Here is a 23,959-nt window from a genome sequence, read left to right on the forward strand (position 1 = left end):
TATAGCCAAGCCAATGTGACAATTTACAAATAAATGTAAGATTTTGAAAATATAGAGATAATTCAATTCAAAAATGTAATGTGAACTGGAACAGAGAATTTCACATGTGTAAAAGCTCAGCATTAGATGTACTGTGGGATTCTAGGTAACAGCTATTGCTAAACAAACATTTTGGTCTCTCTACATCCCAGTATCTCTTCAAAACAGACTATACAAGCTTAAAACAGTAAAAAGTTAAGTCTTGTGATTTTGAGGTTAGATTCTAGGTAGGAAAACATTAAATATGGACTAGTCAGGTTTAGCTTTTTCCATGTGGAATACAGGTAAGGACTTTAAGAACATTAGAGAGAGACTGTCAATGTAAGACATGTATAATTGTAGTTTTTATTTGCATCCCCAGGTGAAGAATACCATAATTAAATGGCAGTGTGAAATAAGCAAAATATTGAATAATCTAGTTTAAAAAAAAGTTTTAAAACCCAATGGACTGCCAGCCACTGAGTAAAGATTTCATAACAGGCATGTCAGCTATGTGCAGTTATGTACACAAAAGGCTTTTTATATATCACTCTTACTAGCTAGCTACTGTTTTTAATATATTTTAGAAAGCTGGGAAACCCTCATCATTGCAGCATCCAGGTAACTAGCTTAACAGTTTGTGAATACAGATGATGAACTGTCATTCAAGAAAAAATATTTGTATTTTGCAAAAAATTGGAAAGCATCCCATTGCCAACTCAGCTACATGTAAAGCAGTATTTAAACTGCACATTAGCCTACTTGGTATTCTCAGCCACACCACTCTGCAGCTAGGAAATCTACAGAGATTACATTCTCATGGGGTCCCAACATAAAATGCACATAACAGCAATTCTCCAAAGGTGTATATAAACATATTGTTTCCTACAGTAAAGGCAGACAGCTGAGCAGTACACATTAATGAAAATGCACAAATGTTTATTTCCCTTGTTTTAAGTATAAGTGAAGTGAGTCACAGCAATGACCAGATCAGTAGAAGGTTAATAAAAAAAATACTGTACAACATCTCTGCTGTCAAGCTTTAAACACTCCCCCCACCCACATATTTACTTTTTAAACTGTTTGATTTGACTCATCTAATCATTGCTACACAATCTTGTGAATAAAGTAATTAAAAACCTTAGCTTTTTCTCCTCTAGAAGTATTAATTTTAATCATAAATGTTAGAAATTTAAAAACTCTAAGAGAAGAACAATGCACAAGTTTGAGAGCAAGATCTTTTAAACTACTACTACACTCTCAGTGAATTCACATTTTAACTTGCTGAGAAGTGTACTAAGGATGACGACTTCACAGAAAACTTGTAGCTCTATAAGCTTGAAGATCATGTATTTTAAAGAAGCAGTTGTCTCACTAGCTACAGTCTGTCTTCCTAGAACACTCTCTTTAAATGTTAGCTGTTACGATCAAGTTAAGATAAAACATAACAAATAGAATGAATTCCACTGCTATATCCTAGCTACAAAGAGTCCACCTACATGGTGAACTCCCCTCCCTCCATCCCCGCAGCAAGTCTCAGAGCCTGGGCCAATGATACAGGCTAAAAATAGCAGCGTAGACATTCTCGCTGGGGCTGAAGCCTGGGCTCCGAGACCCACCGCCTTTGCTGGGTTTCAGAGTCTGAGTGAGAACGTGTACACTGCCAATTTTAGCATCATAGCGTGAGCCCTGCAAGCCCAAGTCAGTTGACCTGGGTTCTGAGACTCAGGCCTGGTCTACACTATGCATTTAAACCGAATTTAACCCTGCACCCATCTACACAACGAGGCCCTTTATATCGATATAAAGGGCTCTTTAAACTGGTTTCTGTACTCCTCCCCGACGACAGGAGTAGTGCTGAAATTGGTATTGACATGTCAGATTAGGGTTAGTGTGGCCGCAAATCGACGGTATTGGCCTCCGGGCGGTATCCCACAGTGCACCATTGTGACCGCTCTGGAAAGCGATCTGAACTCAGATGCACTGGCCAGGTAGACAGGAAAAGCCCCGCGAACTTTTGAATTTCATTTCCTGTTTGCCCAGCGTGGAGCTCTGATCAGCACGGGTGATGATGCAGTCCCAAATCCAAAAAGAGCTCCAGCATGGACCGTACGGGAGATACTGGATCTGATCGCTGTATGGGGAGACAAATCTGTTCTATCAGAGCTCCGTTACAGAAGACGAAATGCCAAAGCATTTGAAAAAAATCTCCAGGCTATGAACAGAGTCCACAGCACAGTGCTGTGTGACAAGCGTAATGGAAAGCCAAACAATCAAATGGACACTCATGGAGGGAGGGAGGGGTACTGAGGACTCCAGCTATCCCACAGTCCCCAAAAAGCATTTGCATTCTTGGCTGAGCTCCCAATGCCTGTAGGGTCAAACACATTGTCCGGGGTGGTTCAGGGTATCTCTCTTTAATTTACCCACCCCCCCCGTGAAAGAAAAGGGGGAAAAATAGTTTCTTGACTTTTTTCAATGTCACCATATGTCTACTGCATGCTGCTGGTAGACACGGTGCTGCGGCACTGAACAGCAGCATCCTCTCCTCTCCCTTCCCCGGTGGCAGACGGTACAGTGCAGAAAGACTAATAGCCGTCCTCATCATCATCCCATGAGTGCTCCTGGCTGGCCTCAGGTGAGGTCGGCCGGGGGCGTCTGGGTAAAAATAGGAATGACTCCCAGTCATTCCCGGCAGATGGTACAGAACGGCTGGTAACCATCTTCATCATAGCACCTGGGGGCTAAGCTCCATGAGCCCCCTCCCTTTCATGTCTAAAGAAAAGATTCTGTACTGCCTGGACTATCATAGCAGTGGGATGCTGGGCTCCTCTCCCCCCAACTGTTTAATGTCCTGCCTGGACTATCATAGCAGCTGGAGGCTGCCTCTCCCTTATTTTATCTCACTAAAAAGTCAGTGTTTCTTATTCCTGCATTCTTTATTACTTCATCACACAAATGGGGGGACCCTGCAATGGTAGCCCAGGAGGGTTGGGGGAGGAGGGAAGAAACGGGTGGGGGTGTTGCAGGGACACCCCCTAGAATGGCATGCAGCTCATCATTTCTGCAGGATCTGACACGGAGCGGCTGTACTCTCTGGTACACTGGTTCTCTAGTACACTTGCCCCATATTCTAGGCAGGACTGACTATTTTTAGATACAACATAAAGGAGGGAATGACCCGGGGAGTCATTCCCATTTTTGTCTTTGCGCCCCCGGCCAACCTCAGCGAAGGTCAGCCAGGAGCACCCATAACAGCAGCAGACAGTACAGAACGACTGATAACCGTCATCTCATCGCCAATTTACACTGGCACAGCAGACGGTACAGAACGACTGATAACCGTCTCTGCTACCTTGCAAAAGCAAATGAATGCTGCTGTGTAGCGCTGCAGTATCACCTCTGTCAGTGGCATCCAGTACACATACGGTAACAGTGACAAAAGGCAAAATGGGTTCCATAGTTGCCATGCTATGGCGTCTGCCAGGGCAATCCAGGGAAAAAGGGCACGAAATGATTGTCTGCCATTGCTTTCTCGGAGGAAGGAATGAGTGACGACATTTACCCAGAATCACCCGCAACACTATTTTTGTACCATCATGCATTGGGATCTCAACCCAGAATTAAAATGGCGGGAGAGACTGTGGGAACTATGGGATAGCTACGAGATAGCTACCCACAGTGCAACGCTCCAGAAATCGACGCTAGCCTCGGTACATGGACGCACACCGCCGAATTAATGTGCTGTGTGTGGCTGCGTGCACTCGACTTTATACAATCTGTTTTACAAAACCGGTTTATGTAAAATTGGAATAATCCCATAGTGTAGATTGTCCCATTTTTTGTCCCATTTTTTTTTGCAGTGTAGATGTACCCAAAGTCTGTAGCAGGTCACAGAGCTCAACTCTGCACAAGTCTCCATGGAGTCTGCTCATCTTCTCCCTTCCCCGGCTACAGGAAACTAATTGGGGTATTTTTTCCTCTTAGACTTTGGCATGCATCGTCTGAAGATCAGTATCACTAGCAATGTATGACAGTCTCAGAAGACAATGCTACTATATATGACTATAATGCTCAAATGAGGAACCTCTCTCTGGAAAAAGTTGCATGGAATACTTAATAGCAGACATTCAAGTCCCTAGAGAATCAGGGATGGCTTCTGTAGCTGCAAAGTACACTCTACAGCATAGCGTCATAGTAAAATGTAAAAAAATACTGCTTCCACCAAACGGCCTTGTACAGCTCAGATTTAGACAAGGATTAGAACTATTTGTACTTGAGAGATGCCTCCCAGAGAAGTCAAACAAGAATCTGGTGCTGATTACTCAAAGTAAATTTGACTACTCAGTTAACAGTCACTGCAATAAGCAGCAGGTGGTTTAAGACAGTAGTTCTCAACCCAGGTTATGCATACCTTGGGGGCACGCACAGGTCTTCCATGGGGTACATCAACTTATTTAGATATTTTCCTAGTTTTACAACAAGCTACATAAAAAGTGCTAGTGAAGTCAGTACAAACTAAAATTTCATGCAACGACTTGTTTATTCTGCTTTATATAGTATACACTGAAATGCAAGTACAATGTTTATATTCTGATTGATTTATTTTATAATTTGTGGTAAAAATGGGAAAGCAAGCAATTTTTCAGCAACATGTATTTTTATGTCTGATTTTGTAAGCAAGTAGTTTTTAAGTGAGATGAAATTTGGGGTACACAAGATAAATCAGACTCCTAAAGGGGTACTGTATTCTGGAAAGGTTGAGAGTATTTTCTTACACTTTACAAAATGTTGTAATATGTTCTGGTTTATTAAAGCAATTTTCAGATGCAAATTAGATAAAGTGTGTTCATTAGTATGAAGTTTTAATAATTAAAGAAGGAGGAGTTAAAATAAATTACATCTGGCTTCTTTGTCTCAGTAGCCCCACAAAATTGATTCTTCGAGGTTCTATTGTGTGGAATTTGGGCCTCCACCTTTCTCCCTCACTCAGAAAAAAAGAATGATTGTGCTCTGGAAGATGCAGTTTCTGCTTTGAACATGAATCCTTATGGACATCTGTAACTGGTCGCGACTCACCCCTGCGGCGCCTCCTGCTGGTTGCTTTGGGAATTAGCTCAAATTCCAGCTCGGAGCGCCCTCTACAGGCCAGTGTTCCGCCTTGTTTCCTGCTACAGGCCCCGTGTCCCTCCCTGGACCGCGGTGCCCCTTTTACGTGAGGTTCTGCCCCCTGGCAGCAACCCCTTTTCCTTAGAGGTTTCCCCTCCCTAGGATCACCCCCCCCCACCCTCTATCCCCACTTTGCCTCAGTGTCGTGGCAACTGCCCAGTCATTAGCTAGCCCCACACCCTGGGGCAGACTGCAGTATTAGCCTCTCATCATCGGCAAAGGGGGTTGGACCTGCTGCCTTGGCCTACCCCTGGGTTGCACCCTGCAGAGCCCAGCACCTCTTAGCCTTCTGCTAGGCTGCAGCCTGGGGCTCCCCAGGCAGGAGCTCCCCAGCTCCTCTGCCTTTCCCCAGCCCTGCTTCACCCTAGGTACCTTATTTAGTTCGTTGCAGCCAGGCCCTTCTCTCTCTGAAGGGAGAGAGAGACTGTCTGGGCTCCTGGCTTCTCTGCCCTTATGTAAGGGCCTGTTGCTCAGTTTGGGGCGTGGCCCCAGCTGCTGCCACTTCCCCAATCAGCCCAGCCTAAAAGGCTGCTTTCTCCAGCCCCCAGCCCTTATCCAGGGCTGTTTTAACCCCTTTAGGGCCAGAGCAGAGAGCCACTCTGCTACAACATCCCACTTACAAACATTTGTAAGTGTTGCAAAAACAACTGCAACACTGAAGGGTGCTCTCTGGTCCCTCATTTTCACTCTTAGGATGTAAATTTCACTTGCTTTTACAACTCAGTATTTGATACAGTTTAGGATTCCTGGAACAGCTGTTAGCATCTAGAGTGTAAAAGCCTAAACAATAGAGACAATTGCATTCCTTATCCTGAAACTAATCACGTTTAACTTTCAATGCCGCATTTTAAAGATTTTAAGCTTATTTTAAAGACAACAGCTGAAGTTCTGCGACACATCTTATCAATTGATCTTAGGTGCCCCCCTTTATGGTGGTATCTGAGCACCTCAATCTTAATGCCTTTATCCTCACAAGCCCCTTGCGAGACAAGGAAGTATTTTACAAATGGGGACCTGAGGCAGAGAGACTCACAGGAAGCCTGTGGCAGAGCTGGTCACAGAGTCCTAGGCTAGTGCCCTAACCACTGCACCATCCTTCCTCTCTTCCTTTATGCAGTAGCAGACATTATCCAGCACCTTTAGTCTATTGTTTTTGTAGAGCAGTATCAGCAGTTAACAAGAAACCTAAAATTCTTTCCACATATATTTGTTGACACCACGTACCTTTTAAATCAGAGTTGGCTGAGCAATGTACACTTCTAAAGGGGTGTTACTTGTTAGATTCAAGCACTTGACAGCGCAACTATAGCTAACAGTTACCAGTCCAAATTTAACATACAATGGATTGGTGAACTGTGTACGAGCATTAAAAATTGAAATGATAAATAGCTGTAAACGTTGTAGGGTTTTCTTTATTTGCTTATTTAGCAAATGAACATGCCAGTTTGAGACTACAAGCTACTCAGTGGCAAATGAATATATTTATTATCTGTTTTGATTTATAAGATGTGCCTGTCCAGAGTTCAAGATGGATGTCACAGTACAAATAAAAGAACACACTATAGAAAAGTTTAAGGTGACCATAGAGCAATCCCTCCAGCAATATTTGCACATACCTTGGGAAAGCATCAAAGCAATATGTCTTCCTGGTGTCAGGAAAAGCTACCCGTAATCCAGACATCAAAGGAGAATGAAGGATTACAGCTGCACACTCATACCGAGATGCCAGGTCCACTGTTGGGACAGTTCCAATACTCTGACCATACAGAATTATGTTCTCAGGACTCACACCATACCTGCAAAGAGAATTAGAAAATATATCGCTTAATTTTTATTTTATTTTTTTTTTTAAACAACCTATATCAAATGAAGAACAGTGACAAGGACAAAACATACGTTCTACCCACTGCAGCTCTCCAAAATCCACTCCCAGTATACAGGAAAGTATCAAGTCTGTATGTAATGGACTAAATCATTATTGAAGTATTATGTACTAATTAGAACACTTTCAGGATTATCAGCATGCTGGTTACTCTCAACCATACTTGTGAATGTTCAGGAATCTATCTTTCACAACACAGTGCAGCAAACTGTGTTTGACACTGAAAAAAGGAATCTTACAGGAATTGCTATCTTAACGCTGACATTCAGTCTCCTGTTTAAAAAAAGCTCTTTGTTATATAAAAACAGTCGGATTCAACCCAAGAGGAGATATAATCAAGATCAAATGAACTGGGAATTAAGTACAATTGCCTTATTTACATTGTTAATAAAATGCAAGATGGATGGATCTTAATTATTCCCATCCATTCTGCTAGCATCCTAGTCTGTGTGCTGTATAGTTCAGACCCTACTTTACTTATAGCTCAAGTTACAGAAGTTACAGACTGATGTATAGTAATCTGCTGCTACAAAGCATCACTAATAGCACAATCTCAGAAACTCAGAAATATCAAAAAGTTGGTTTAAATTATTAAATTACTTTCCAGGGTAATCTCAAATTTTTAGGATAAACAATATTTGGTCACCACAATATTTAACACACAAATTATAGCTATTCTGAGAGTCACAGGATATTACCCACAGAGCCTCAATGTCCAGCCCACTTTATTACGAGCGGCACAAAGAAATAATTCACTGCAGAGGAATGCATGTTTCCAGTAGGAAATATTTTTTAATCTGTTTGTAAGAGTGCATTTTCCCAATGATGATAGGCCCCATTGTCACTAATACTATCATTGCTATGGCAATGGAAGTCAGAACCTACAGCTGGGATTCCACCAGGTGTATGGAGGCAGGTTTTCAGTCCCTTTGGATGTGAAATGGATAGCAGCCTGGTGCACACATGACTGGCTGCTTTACCAGAAACCCACCAGCAAGCAATCAGCTGCTCCTATGGCAGCAGTAAAAGGGATAGGGAAGCATAGGCGCCGACTCCGTGGGTGCTCCGGGGCTGGAGCACTCACAGAGAAAAATTGGTGGGTGATCTGCACCCACTGGCAGCCAAGCTCCCCTCCCCGCCCCACCTCCACCTCCTCCTTGAGCATGGCACATCCCTGCTTCTCCGCCTACCTCCCAGTGCTTGCCTCTGCAAAACAGCTGGAACAGCAGGAATGCGCATGCTCAGGAGAGGAGGCGGGGAAGAGGCTAGACTGAAGTGGGGATTTGGGGAAGCGGTTGGAATAGGGGAAGGGAGGGGGTAGAGTTGGGACAGGAACTTTGGGGAAGGGGTTGGAATGGGGGTGAGCAGGGGTGGGAGGGGGCAGGACAGGTGGGGAGTAGGGCGGGGCCGGGGGTAGAGGAGGGTCAAGCACCCACTGGCGTCAACAGAAGTTGGTGCCTATGTAGGGAAGAAAAGTTACTGAGAAGGGGGAACACAGTACTAATCATCCTAGGACACGTTACAATCTGATACTTAATTTTATAATAGAGCAAGACTTATTTGGATTGTAGTCTCTTTGAGACAGGGACTGCGCCTTCCCAGACGTTTGTACAATGCTTAACACACTGTAACATTACTGCAATATAAGTAAGCAACTATAATAAAAATTTGTCCCCCGAGTGAACTCTATCCTCCTAGTGGTCTGTCACAGCTAGAGTCTGATGTCTTTCAAGATGTAATGCTCATTTAGGGCAAATTTTCCCTGGCTGGCAGAGAGGGCCCTGGATGCAGCGAAACCCTGTATGGTTCTGTTGCACGGGAAGAGAATCTGAGAAGTGAAATCCTGGCCCCACTGACTTAAATGGGGGCACAATTTCTTTCCAGAAGTGATTTGAAAAGAATCTGCACTCTCTTCATGGTACAGTGCAGCCAACAGATTTGGGAGCAGCGCACCCAACTATGCTGATCCATCCACCAGCCATTTCACCCTGTTACTCAGAGAGATGGGTGCACTCAGAGCAGAGACCACAACAACCTAAAAGTTGCAGCAGCAGTCACTCTCTGTGTGTGTGTGTGTGTGTGTGTGTGTGTGTGTGTGTGTGTGTGTGCGCGCGCGCATGCAGAACATTCCACAGATTATTAATATTGCAGTAGGGCCTAGAGGCACCAATCAGGCATTCACTGTGCTAGATAATGTACAAACATACAGTGAAGAGATGTCCCTCTTCCAAAGAGTTTACAATCTAAGCATATAGTAAAGAAAACAGCAGGAAGATGAAGGGAAAGCACAAGGCAACAGTGATCTGCTCCCTAGAGTGTGAGCTTTGTAACCTTGTTTTCGCCCACAGGCTAGGATTTTCCTCATTTGCTCATTTTCACCAGTTTTGGTTTTATTTTGTTTCTGTAAGTGGTTTATGTAATTTGTTGTGTCAGCAAAGCACATGGCTACCACAGTGATAGGCCCTCTAGAAGCAAAGAAGTTAAGGCACAATCTGCATTTCGCAGGAAACAAATCAGTTAAAGTAGGATGTCGTGTGAAGTGCTATAAACATTGAGGATTTCTACATTGCAATCAGCCCTGTTTCACTGACTGTCAGAGCCATTAAAAGTTTAGTTCTGATTATATCATAGCTGTGAAGTGGCATTTTAGCTATATTTGTCTTTAAAGCATTAAGATGCTAATATTGTCCTTTACGGTATAAAGTGCAATGTGCTGGAACATGCACTGAGTCAAGTGACAAGGGTGTAACTGGTACCAGAATTAGTGACACAAAGCAGGAAGGGCGACTAAAGATTGTTTTAGTTATGTAGTTGTCATGTCTACATCACTTCTAGCTAATCAGCATCAAGCAATTAGATAGTGGAAGTTCCTAAAACTAGTTAAATTATCTTTCCCTTTGCCCTTGCTCCTTTTGATCAGACGAGTGCCACATCTTTCAGACAAATTCACCTCGAAACAGCTGAACAAAACACTCATGTTTATATTTTACACATTTACTGCAGGGCCAAAGGACATTTGATGATTCAACAGCAAGGTCCATGAACAGGTGAAACAGAATCTAAACACCTGCCGTTTTAAGTTTTAATCGGTGATGTCTCAGCTCCTTAAAATAAACATTTTATAAGAAGGGAGCAGTCAGAAGGAAAGTGAATCACAGGAGAGGACAAGCATGGGTAGAAAGAGAGCAGAGGGAGTAGAACCTGAAGTCAATAAGAGAAGAAAGGAAGAAGTGAGGAAAACCACCTGGCAAGAAAGAGTGCAGTGGGGGAGGGAAGAAAGCGAAAAAAATATATATTTTGAAAAAGCTAATTCTTTTCCTCAGGATTCTGTCACAACTCATTTTCCTTCTTAAAGGAAGAATGTTAGTCCACCACCCAAAGAGCGGCTCCTAAAAATATTCTCCATGAAATAAATGAGCTTTGGTCTCTATGTAAACAGAAGTCCATGTGACTGAATGGAAGACCCAAGCTACAATTTGCGGGTATGCAACTTTGTTTCTACAGAGCTCATCTTATCTGCCTGTAAGTCTAAAAACCGTTGGAGTGGGGAGCGCAGTGCAGGGGAACAGTGCAATTTGGAGAAAGGAGCAAATCTTGAAGCATCTACAAAAGTTATACAGGCACAAGAAAGACTACAGGGTAGCCTCACATAGAAAACAAAGAGACCACGTCTTTTACTTTTAATATGGTTGACAGCTGCAAAGCATAGCATGTTTCTGCAAGAGAAAAAACAAACACTTATTTTTTCTATTGACCCCCACTCATAGGTGGAAAGGTTCACAAGTATTTGCAATCACAATACACCCACTACAGCAGGGTTTTTCAGCCTGTGGGTCAGGACCCAAAATTGAGTCACCAGAGTTTTTTCAAAGGGTTGTGTGGCAGCTCCGGTCCCACAGGGCTGGCTGGGATCACCTCCCTGCTCCAGCCTCTGCAACCTCTGGGGTTCCAGCATCACTCAGGTTTGACCCAACCATCATGACAATGGGAGTCCAGCAACGCCACTCTCACAAATTTGGTCCAGTTGGGGGATGGGGCCAAACTTGAGTGGCACTGCAATCCCCTAGGGTGCAATGCCCACAGCAGAGGGCCTAGCAGCACAGGAGCTGCCACTGTGGGTGAATGCTGTGCAGGACCCAACCCCTCCAAGGGGCAGGACCCACCTGAAACCAATCCAGGGTCTCCACCATCAAACTATTTACTGGGTCATGATAAGCCATGAATATTTACAAATGGGTCCTGAGCCCAACAAGGTTGAGAACCACTGCTGAGGACGTAATTGCTGGCTACAAACAGACTGAAACTGGTGACTACTCTGCTTGTTCCCAGACACATCACTAGGTCAAACTCTGAAACAGAGACTCAGGCCATCTCAACATGTCTATTTTTGGGTGGGATCAGTCTCTTTGAAAAATCAATTTTGGTTAGTCCCTCCCCACCGTTCTCATATCCAACATTTAGCTTTCATATTTACTATATCTAGGGACCGTTTGAAATGAAAGTGCCTGCATTGTAAGCAGAGGCTGCCTTGCTTTTTTCCCAGGGCCTCAGAAATACAGAGCAATAAGTCCCTTTCAAAAGGAACAATTTGGAATTTGATGGCATTATTTGTCCGTCTCTCACGGGGATCTCCCGTAAACCGTCTTCAAGTAACACTAAGTAATTTAGTTTGCAAATATCTAAAATAAATCCAGCATATTTCAGCTAAATAGACAAGCCTGCCATATTGAGAGGTGATTACAGATTTCTAGAACATTTTTATTAGAGCACATCTCATAATCTACTTCCTTTTTTTAAAGTCTTTACTGCTACCCTTTATATAAAAAACTTAAACCTCCAGCATGGATACTTTCAAGGCACCTACCTTTTAAGGTAACTGCTAGGTCTACTCCTTGTGGAATTCTGCGGCACTGCGCATGTAAAGAATTTATGTCTCCTGCATATTTCTTTGCTTCCCCACAGAAAAATGACTTTCTGACAAGGAAGCAAAAGGAAGCCACAAGAGCAGTCATGCAATCCTCTCCAGCAGTATGTTTTGGGTGCCCAGAGCAGCCAGCAGAGAGGTAAATCACTGTGGGAGAAGGGGCAGGACTGGGGAAGACCTGACTGGTGGCTCCTACCCTGTGCTGGGCTCAGCTGCTGGTCCCGGCTGGGCTGGGGAGAATGAGACTTCCTCTTCCCCTGCCAGGCATCCAGGGCTGGGTCAGACCCACCTCCAGATTTCTCCCCCAGCTGCAGGAAGCTCTGCAAACTCCCATCCCCCTGGCTTCCTGAATCCATCGCTCCTCAGCTGCAGCGGGAGCCAGGGTTGGCTCCAGGCACCAGCTTATCAAGCAGGTGCTTGGGGCGGCAACTCTGGAGCGGGGCGGCACTTTCAGGTATTCGGCGGAGGGTCCCTCCAATTGTGGTTTTATTTTTTTTTTTTGACTGCTTGGGGCGGTAAAACCTCTGGAGCCGGCCCTGGGGGGAGCTGCTCCCACATTCACCCAACTCCCACTCATACCCAAACCCTCCAGTCAAGCCTCACCCCACCACGCACTCAGAACCCGCTGATGAGTCCCACTCCCCCTGTACCTGGACCACCCTGACAAGCCACCTGCACCCTGATCCCCACTCCACTGATCCCCATCCCACTGAGCCCCACTGCCCCAGCATCTGAACCCCTCATTGAGCCCCTCACACCCTGACCCCTCTGCCGAGCTCTATCCCCTGCACACTCAGATCCCCCATCCTGAGCCCAAACCAGCTTAACCTGGACCCCCCCTGCAGAGTCCATTACCATTGCACCCAGAACCCCCCAAATAGCTCCTGTGCATCCAAATCCCCCCGCACCTGGATCCCCCACTGAGCCGCCTGTACTCTGATTGTTTCTCAATCCACACAGAACCCTCTCAACTCATACTTGGATCCTGAATTGCAGAATTTTAAAATATGCGCAGCATTTTTAAATTTTTGGCACAGAATGCCCTCAGGAGTATATGTCTCATGTTATAAAGTTAGAACAAAGATTTCCTGCATATTTGTTTTTAAATTTCTGAGTTTTTGTAGAAGCATCTAGGATCTTTAGACAGTATAAACTAGTATAAAGACCTAGGGTCAATAAATAGCATGGAATTCTTTGTTGCCAAACATATCATTCATCCTTAAAACTCAGATGATTTGGATCAGCTCTAAATTTCAGCATCTGGAAGTACTTAGGTAATGTTTCCGTTTCTTTAAAAAAAAAATAAATTGGTGGATAGAGTTATCCTTTATAGAACTGCCTCACCAGTCTAGAGAGAAATCCACAGGAAGTCAGTTATTTTTACAATGGGGGAAGTGATAGACCTTTGACTTCTGTTTCAGAATTGGACTGATTCATGTGATTAGTCCCACTGATTTCTTTTTAAAAATCAGAGGACTCATACCAGTAAATAAATACTACACCAGGCAGTGTGTTTGGGGTTGGGAAGGAGTTTTTCCTGAGGTCAGAGTGGCAGAGGTGAGGAGCGAGGGGGGAGAGAGGTTTTGCCTTCCTCTGCAGCATGGGGCAAGGATCACTTCCTGGTTTGAACTAGAGAAGATGGTGAATTCTCTGTAACTTGAGGTCTTCCAAACAAGATCTGAGGACCTCAGTAACACAGCCAGAGGCTATGGGCCTACTACAGGAATGGGTGGATGAGATTCTGTGGCCTGCAGCATGCAGGTCAGACTTGATGATCACGACGGTCACGTCTGGCCTTGAAGTCTGTGAGTATTTGCATGACTGGATACAAAGACTGCATTTCAGGTCATGCCTCAGCGGATACCTCTCTTGCATTTAGACCAGAATACCACAGGTTTAAGTCCCTTACTAGAAGCCAGCAATGACACTGCAGGGAATCTCTGACTTGGAAGGGTTGGGATGCAACACTATAAAGTATCAATCTTCAAATGAGAAAATTAAAATATTTTGAGCACTACAGAAAACCTGAAAACTGCAGTACATAAGCAATATCCTTTTTGCCAGTCACTAGCAGAAGATTCTTTGACTTCACTTTAAAAAGCCTTAACATGCACAGTAAAACATGGAAATCCATTCTCATTATGCTATTCTAATTTTTTTCATTGTAATGGAAAGTGTACAGGGTTGGAGCTTCCATTTAGGCGACCTAGGCGGTCGCCTAGGGCACCAGGATTTGGGGGGGGGGGGGGCATTTTGCTGCCCTCGGCAGCAATTCGGCTTCGGGGGGTCCTTCTGCGCTCCAGGTCTTCAGTGGCAATTCTGAGGCGGGTCCTTCACTCGCTCCGGGACTCGCCGCCGAAGTGCCCCGAAGACCGTGAGCACAGAAGTACCCCCCCGCCGCAGAACTGCCACCAACGACTGGGAGCGTGGAAGGATCCCCGCCTAGGGCGCCAAAAACCCTGGTGCCGCTCCTGAAAGTGTATACTGCCACAGAACCTAGGGCTGCACTAGTTCATCAAATTTTACTTTTCCACTGCAGTAAGAGCAAAAAAATGTCTGCACAATAGCCTGGTTTATGAAGTTATATGAAAAATGACCAAACAGTGTTGGTTGAGTTGGTTATTTTTGGCATACAGCCTAACATACTGCCACAGAGGCAGACAAAAAGTAGACAACAGTCGAAACAAAACACAAGATGTGGCTCTGTGAATGTGTCCACACTTGGAATAATTCAAACAGAGGCCAGAAATATTTAATCAAGGGATGTTACAGAGTTTGATTTCACTAAGCCTAAATTACTTCTGATGATTTGATGCGTCTCAGAGAATAAAAGAAATAGCCATTTATCATTAACTTATGGCACTGGGAAATCCCCATGCTAATTAACACAGACACACACTGTAACCATAGTACTAGTTAATACAGGTTAGCCTTTTAGAGACCATTTCAAAGTGGAAGCTCTCTTATTTCTAATATTTCTTAGAAGTTTAAACATTTTTATTCTCTTCCATTTGAAAAGTTGAGCTTTACCCTTGTGCTCCCAATGGAGTAGGAAATAAATGTGGTTCCCTTTATTATGCCCCTGAAAAGAGATTAATTAATTGGTGCTTTATATATTCACTGCCTTCCTTTCATTATATTTAGCTACTTCTATTATATTCAAAAGTAATGCAAGGAACCTACAGGCTTGTATCTTGTAAGACAGGGGTCCCCAACGCGGCGCCTGTGGGTGCCATGGCGCCCGCAGGGGCATCTAAATGCTCCCGCGTCCTGTCCGGCGGTCGAGCATCTGCCAAAATGCCGCCGAAATTCGGTGGCATTTCGGTGGATGCTCGACCACTGCCACTGTCCTTTGTCTGGTGGGCGCCAGACGAAAAGGTTGGGGACCACTGCTGTGAGACATTAGGTTCAGCAACTTAGCATAAGGCTTGAGGCCTATATGAACTTTGAACAGATAAAAACAGCCCAAACTCCACATATTGGGGAGCAGAAAATAGGCATTTAAGGGGAATTTTTGACCACAGGAACAACCAACCACAATGTTCAAGAGTCAACCACCAATCACAATGTTCAAGAGTCCACCCACAAGAGTGTCATGACGTACATAGCAGGTACATGAGCTACACCCGCAGATAGCCGACCACAAGAGGGTCATGGTAACAAATTGATGTATATGATAAGTTGAAAACATTCATATACTAACCTATAGGAGAAGCACACGCCAACTTTAGTAATTTGAGGATATACAAATAAGGAAAAGGTGAAATATCCCTACTGAATATGCAAACATAATAGCTTCAGCATATCATATTATAAAAATTACATCTCAGCCTAGGGGCAGTAGGAGAAGGAAATCTAGTTCTCTGGAGGTGCTAGAATGATGGTCACTGGTGATGAGAGGAGAAGGTGATGGCTAACATTTCAGGTCGTTCTACAATGGATGGTGCCAGTATATGGGTGTGCAAATGTACATCCTGTAGTATCTTTATCTGCCTTACTGAGTTGGGGTGTTTGTGACTGTGCTAAATGTATTAATAAACAATTTGTAAATATAGAACAGTTGCTATAGTGTGAGTGTGCAGCTGTACACATCAGGGTTCCCAACTATATAATAATTTGAATACTGGGCCTGATCTCGAGACAAGAACCTCTCAATCCTCAAAGTGATCATTGGGAATTCTTAAGTAATCAATGTTATATAAAGACATAGATAGATCGGGCTACATGCTGGAGAAACAGAATAAAATACTGACTGTTTATAATCCAAGGGCTAGTTTTGTCCAATCCTAATGCAGTTAGGCAGAGTAGTAAAGAACATAGATGCTGACTCTGACGGTGCACCAGAGCTGGAGCACCCACAGGGAAAAATTGGTGGGTGAGCTCTCCGCCGCCCCGCCCCAGCTCACCTCTGCCTCCGCTCCGCCTCCTCCCCGGAGCACGCACTCCTTCTCTTCCTAGCTCCAGCGCTTGCTGCCTGGGAGGGAGGGGCGAGGAGGGGGAATGTGGCCGCACCCAGGGAAGAGGCAGGGCCAGGGCGGGGATTTGGGGAAGGAGTTCAAAAGGGGCAGGGAGAGAGCGGAGTTGGCAGTGGAAACTTTGGGGGAGGGGTTGGAATGGGGGCAGGGTAGGGGTGGAGCATGGGTGGAGTCAGGGCGGGGAGGCATGAGCACCCACCAGCGCCAGGAAAAAGCTGGCACCTATGGCAGAGAAGGGAGCTAGGCCCCACACCAGATCATGTGGTCTTATTAGGGCTACCTGGATTATGGCACTAGTACCCTGTGATATATTCAGTGACTTCCCTCCACAAGGAAATGGACAGGAAGTGAGAGGAGCCATGGCTCTACCAGCCCACTGGGTAGGAAGGAAAGCAGCACTCTTTTCAGGGCTGCAGCAACTTATTCTTCCTCAGGACAAGAGGAGTCAACTCCTTGTGGTAGTACAGCTACACATCATCAAATCCTCAGGGCTGAGCTCAAAGGTTCAATCTCACCCTATCTGCGACAATGGATTCTATTACTTATTTATTTTATTAACTCAACAATGAAAAACTTCAGGTGATCTATGGAGTGGTGAGTAACTAAGCAGTATAGAGCTTGCCCTACACAGTCCAGCTAGGTAAGGAAAGGACATCTTATGGAGTTTTTGGTGTAATCTTGCAGTATATTACATTTAAAGTTAGATTTGTATGCCATTTATGTAAAAGAGAATATTACTCTTTCAAAGTTGATGAAACTTTTACTTGTATTTGCAGGTCATTTAACCAGATTCAGAATCCAGTAGCCAGTCCACACTAATGTAAGAATGTTTAATTTTGTAAAGCTGGTCAGACTTTCTGACCTAAGAATAATAAAGCTACTTTTAATAAGAACTATGGAATAGGTACTCAATAGTTTTTATAATTACATAAATATATTTTGCAGACACCTTCCCATATTAATCTAAAATGTAGTTCTAAAAAAAGCATGTTTGTACCAGTGATTTCCATTAGAAAGTTCTATATTTCAAGACTATATTCACTGCTCACCATCTTCCCCTGCAAAAAGTTATAGAGAAAGCATGCACAAGTATCAAATATTTCACTCTAACTGTAGGTAAGTTTACACACAGCACTAAGCAAGGTCTTTATAATGTGTGTAAGAACTAGGACTGGCAGAATTTCTGAAGTAGGTATTTTTGCAAATTTAGAGTCCAATCCTGAAAAAGCATAATATTGGGTATAATGCTGACCACTGTAAACAGCGCCTGGAAACAGCGTGTACATGCCCACATACCATGCTTCTCTGAAGCTACTACCTTGCTGTCCAGAATTTGAACTTTCATTTAAAAATCTAAGGCCTGGTCTACACTTAAAATATAGGTTGACACAGCTATGGTGCTTAGAGGTAAAAAATCCAGACCCTCTAGTTCCGTAGCTATGCCAATCTGTGTTAGATACACAGCTAAGTTGATAGAAGAATGCTTCTGTTGACCTAGCTACTGTCACTCTGGGAGATGGTGTTCCTACAGCGATGGAAAAATCCCTTTTGTTGCTGTAGATTGCATCCACACTAAGGCCACATCTACACTACCACTTATGTCAGCAAAACTTATGTCGCTCAGGGGTGTGCAGAAAACATCCCAAGTGACATACATTTCGCTGGCATAAGTGCTTGTGTGCACAGCGCTATATCAGCAGGAGAGCTTCTCCCACTGACATAGCTATCGCTGCTCATTTGAGGTGGTTTTATTATGTTGACAGGAGAGCGCTCTCTCCTCGGCATAGAGCGGCTACACCAGGGGTCGGCAACCTTTCAGAAGTGGTGTGCCAAGTCTTCATTTATTCGTTGTAATTTAAGGCTTAACATGTCAGTAAGACATTTTACATTTACAGGGGCCGGCGGATGGAACCCCAGACCGGCAGTTGGCTGAGTGGGGCCAGCAGCCAGGACCCCAGACCAGCAGCCGGCTGAGCCGCTCAGCGGGCTGCTGGTCTGGGGTTCCGTCCAACGGCTCCTGCCAGCCGAGGTCCCGGCCACCGGCCCCGCTCAGCCCACTGCCGGCCCAGGGTTCTTCCATGCATTCAGGCCAGCAGCATGCTGAGCAGGGCCGGCGGCCGGGATCCCAGGCCAGCAGCAGCATACCACTGTAAATCAGCTCGCGTGCCATAGGTTGCCAACCCCTGGGCTACATGAACAATCTTATAGCAGGACAGCTGCATCAGTACAGCTGTGACGCTGTAAGTTTACTAGTGTAGACATGGCCTAAGTGATGATGCTGTCCTAACTACGGTGCCATAGCTATGCTGCTATAATCCCTGTAACTGTAGTTGTGGTTTAAGAGTCACTCTCTGGCTGTTAATAGTTCTGAAGAAAACCTCAGAAATACAAATCGAGCCTAACCAATGCAGAGAGGTCTGCAAACAGCCTGGAACAATGGAGGTGTGACTTGCCCGTTACCTTACTGCAAAGCAGCTGGAGGCAGAGCAGACATACCCAGGCTAGCTTGACTGAACTAGCAGGCTAAAAATAGCAGTGCGGTTACAGCAGCAAGGAGAGCGGCTCAAGCTAGCTGTCTCAGTACCTCCGCCTGACCCCTTGGGTACGTTCTTGGGCAGCTTGCCATGCTGCTGCGGCCACACTGCTATTTTTAGCCCAGCTGGAACTCACATCTCCCAGCTGCTGTGTAGACAGACGAACCCTCAGGGAGATGTTAACATCACTGGGCAGCTGAGTTAATTTTATTGTTAGCTATCTCATCCCTCATTTAAGAGCAGACAAGGACGGTCCCAGCACTATATAATTTACTCTATGTGAAGTCGAATTTTGGAGCCGCAAAGTGGGTGCTGCTTGGGAGATACCACCATTTTCTCCCCACCTCACCCCCTTCCCGCAAACAAGAGAAGCCAAGCCAAAAAAGAATGAGCAGAACCCTTGGGCATATAAGAGCCGCACCAATGGGGAGATCACTCACATAGCCCGATGGACACAAGTGGCACATATATTGTGAACGTTTGCACAATTTACTGTAAGCAGTGTCTTATTTTGGCAAATCATGTGGGTGGAGCTTGGAATCACCTCCACCCAGAGACGACCCATACCTGCTGATAGTGGGGGTGGGGGGGAGCAAACAATTTAATGTTTGCTACCCCCAGAACAGCTCAAGTCATGCCTCACTCTGACAGGCCCCTTCCTTACCTTCAGTCTTCTCTCTGGCCACACCATGTGACTGAGTGGGGCAAGCAAAGCCTGGTGGAAATCTGGGGGGCACGTGATCCAGCATGCTCACCCCACTCTACTAAATTCACATTAGGAAGTATTATACTCATTAGTAAACAAACATTTGCAAGATTAGACTCTTAAAGAGAAAAATCCAGTTGTTTTAAGAAGAAATTAAGTACCCTGAATTTTGAAATGGGGGGGGGAAGGGGGGAATGTCCTCCAGATTCTAACTGTGCATGCACATGATTAAAATAAACCTTTTTAAATATTAATTGTGAAGGACTCACAATGCAGCATCACTTTCCTCCTAGTGGAAATTCCATTTAGGTACCTATATGCTGTCTCACCATCACAGTCCCTGAGCATCTCCCATTCCTCTTGGCTCTGGAGTGTTATCAGGGCAAGCTGAAACTGTGACCTAGATTTTAAGTGTTTCATTTCTGCACTGCAAAGCTGGACTTCATTGGAGTTTTGAAGTACTGCTAGCCTCAAGAGAGAGGTGATCTTGGGACATGAACAGAAATCTATTTGTTACACAGCTAGGAGGTGAGAAGTTGCTTTTCTCAGTTGACAATTTTTGGTTTCTTACGTTTTAAGACTGTACTGAAGTATTTTCTTAACTAAGGGTCTAATCGTGCAACCATTTATTACTGGGGCAGTGCTGGCACACTTTGGCAAACTGTAAAAAAATGTGCAATTATAAATTCTATGCACATATCCTGAGTGTAGCGAGGCGCTGTGGCTCCCCTCCTCCCCAGGGAGGGTCGAGCCCCGTCAGATGCCAAAAGGGACGGGGCCACTGAGCAGTAGTCCCGCCCCTCGGAAGGTCAGGAGGCGCCCCGGAAGTATAAAAGCAGGCCCTCAGCCCTCAGTTGGAGCCCTGCCGCCGTCCGGAGCGGACCTGCTAGAGGGTGCTCCTGACTGGGAAGCTGCGGAGGCCCAGGGCCGTTGCCCTGACTGGCCAGAACTTCCCCGCTACCCCAAGGAGCTGCCGGAGCTGCCCCGCGCCCGCTACGTCGAGGAGCTGCCCCGCGCCCGCTACGTCGAGGAGCTGCCCCGCGCCCGCTACGTCGAGGAGCTGCTGGAGCTGCCCCGTCCCTGCTACTACCCCGAGGAACCCCAGGACCAGGCCTGGCCGGACTTTCCTGAGGTACTACCGGATCTACCGCCCAGCCCTGGCCGGGAGGAGCCCATGCTACTAAGCTTCCCAGGGACTGAGGGCCCCGATCAGGTAGGACCAGAGGGGGAGATAGGAAGTAGCCCGGGGGCAGCTGACCCCAGTCAGACTGCAAGTATGCCGGAACCCATGTCAGTGTGTTTCGGTCAGGATTCCCACTGACCGTTAATGGCGTTAACCGCTGATAGGGCCCCGGGCTGGAACGCAGTGTAGTGGGAGGGCCTGCGTTCCCCCTGCCACCCCTTCAAGGGTGGCAGACTCCCTCTCCCCTGGCCTGAGGAGGCCATCCACGGTGGTTGTCGCTCAGCCTGAGTCACAAGGGTCTGAGCTAGTGTACCTGTGTGTTTGGTGCCCCGCCCGAACCAAGGGCTGGGCCCCCTTTGACTGTGCCACCGCTCAGTCCTGTCTACAGGGCCCGAGCTGCCTGAACTGATAACTGCTTGGCCCTCAGTCACAAAGGTCTGAGCTAGTGTACCTGTGGGTTTGGTGCCCCGCCCGCACCAAGGGCTGGGCCCCCTTTGACTGTGCCAGTGTTCGGTCCTGCCTACAGGGTCCGAGCTGCCCGAACTGTTGACCGCTCAACCTCGAGGGCAGAGGCCCTCAGACGACGCGTAGCGAGGCAGTGTGGCTCCCCTCCTCCCCAGGGAGAGTCGAGCCCCGGCCGCGCACCGTCACACTGAGCTATCTGCGTAATTCCTAAAAATACCTGGCACAAAATTTCTAGATCTAAGAGCAGAAATTAAATAGTTCACTTCTTCTAAAACTTAGAAGGGCACAGACCTAAAACTTTGGCTCATTCTTCATAAATAATCCACTGCTTATTCTATGGTAATCTGCCTTTCAGAATCAGGATCAGGTTACTGCAAAAAAACATTTACCACCTCTACACATAACATCCTTAAACCATAAACATCCTTAAAACCTCTCCAATTCTTGCTCTCGATAAAACAAACCAACTGCATACCTGTTCCCCCAGCATCAATGGGTACCCTGAGTTATCTTCACCTAATATGGTTCTCTTTCTGTGCCCCGTCAAGTTCATTATGCAGGGATTCAGATCACACACAGACTGCATGTTTAGCATATCCTAGCTTTGGTTTGTTTAAAACTAGAGCTTTGGAGTAACTTAAATGCAAAAGTAACTCCAAAATTAATTAAGATGTTCTGTAGTGCACAAGCATGTATGACAAATCTTACGTTTTATTTATCATAGACTGGAAACCTTTACTGGCCCCTAAGAATTATCTTCACTGACCACAGCATTAATAACTCAAAAAACCCAGCCACCTACAAATGATTATATACTCCTTATTGTAACCAGTGTACAAAATCTATACAACCCACTCTCTGGAGTAGATTTAAATAATCTGAGACATCAGAGGAGATGATGTTACTTTCACAGGGATCAAAGCCTACAGTGCCTTCTGGAATGAGGAATTCATTACCTTCATTCCCAGAAATACACTTGTCCTTTCCCTGTTGTATTTCTATTCCAGCTGCACATATTGCACTAAACGTTGTGTAATACAAAACAGTTGAGTAATATTCTGGTACACTCCTCACAAGGTGTATGATTACAGTGCCAGACAACTAGAAATCTGACAATGCTTCTGTTGTGGTAGAAAGCCTTCACTTTAATACTCTGAATCCTAAACTCAGCAGCAGAAACCAAGAGGAAATGAGATGAACTGTATCCCAAAAACTGGCTCTTATAAAAAGTTTGTTAGGCTATTCAGGAAAACAAAGGGAGTTTTATATATTTCAATGATCTTTTAATGCCATGATATAAAACGCTGTATATTAGAAAAACAGATTTTAGACAATGTCAAAATAAGTCTATGCATCCTAGGTAGCCCGTATCCCTCCAACTTCAATAGAAGGTAATCAGAACAAACTAAATGTAAGGTTTTACATTGCATGTGCAATCCCAGATGACGTACCCTTTCAGTCATTTCTAAAGTTTCAATCATTTCCAAGGGGGAGAACTCTGCCCTACTTCAAAGGCTGGAAGTCTTTATATTGAGCCAGGGCATTCACAACATTCTTGCTCAGCTTCTCAAAGTTAGGCTGCTTTGGTTGTCCAGGGTATCCCCTTTCCTACCATCCTAGGCCTGGTCTACACTGGGTGGGGGGGGGGGTTGATGTAAGATACACAACTTCAGCTACGGGACTAGCTTAGCTGAAGTCGACGTATCTTATTTCAACTTACCTCCCGTCCTCAGGGCGCGGGATCGACGGCCACAGCTCCCCCGTCAACTCCGCTTCCGCCTCTCGCCCTGGTGGAGTTCTGGAGTTGACGGGAGTGCGTTCAGGGATCGATTTATCACGTCTAGACGAGATGCAATAAGTTGATCCCCGATAGATCGATCACTACCTGCCAATCCGGCGGGTAGTGTGGACATATCCTTCATGGTAGTGGGAGATTGCAGGCTCATAGGCCTGAAATCCCGATGTCCCTTTGCACCTCTACAGAAGAGCACTACATTGTTCTATAAGAAATCTTATTCCACTCTCAATATCAGGGTATCTGGTGCTTAGGGAATTAAAACTCAAAGGGATTAACATCTGTCAAGTGGGGTTTCCCTCATCACTGTTCTGCATTTTCCTTCTCAAGAATACAGACACACTACACATTTTAAGAGAAAGCAAGGTAGAAGTGCTTTTGAATTTATGTTGGAAGCCTGAAAGCTTGAAAAATTAAGGCCAAGGCTAAGTGTGACAAGACTCAATAGGGAGCCAGCGGAGCACAGCAGTAGTATGCACTCAGCAACCTGTGTTGCTGATGAGGCAAGCGGCATCACTCTGTACCAGCTGTAATCCCACCCCCCCACACACAGCTGATGGATTCAAAGCACAAGTAAATTGCATTATAATAATCCAGTCTGGAGCTGACAAAAATATGCATGATCAAGGGTAGGACTTCATTGCCAAGAATGGGATGCAGTTTCTAGCATTTGGAGGAAGAAAAATGGGTTTCTTGCAGATACTGCTATGCGAGAATCCTGCATCAGCCGGAAGTCTAAAGCAGCGTTTCTCAAACTAGGGTCTGCGGATACTACCAGGGGGTCCGTGGGCCCGCTAATCAACTCCTC

The 23,959-nt window shown here is 45.3% G+C and overlaps 1 protein-coding gene across 1 annotated transcript in view; it reads right to left on the bottom strand.

The window, feature by feature from the left end:
- ABHD17C (abhydrolase domain containing 17C, depalmitoylase) overlaps positions 1 to 23,959 on the bottom strand; it is a 63,580-nt gene that overhangs the window by 2,646 nt on the left and 36,975 nt on the right. The window contains exon 2 of the mRNA XM_050967825.1: positions 6,804 to 6,983. Within this exon, the coding sequence (XP_050823782.1) occupies positions 6,804 to 6,983 (180 nt within the window). The remainder of the gene's footprint in view (positions 1 to 6,803; positions 6,984 to 23,959) is intronic.

The sequence above is a fragment of the Gopherus flavomarginatus genome, chromosome 9 (assembly GCF_025201925.1).
Source record: "Gopherus flavomarginatus isolate rGopFla2 chromosome 9, rGopFla2.mat.asm, whole genome shotgun sequence".
In the NCBI taxonomy this organism is placed as follows: domain Eukaryota; kingdom Metazoa; phylum Chordata; order Testudines; family Testudinidae; genus Gopherus; species Gopherus flavomarginatus.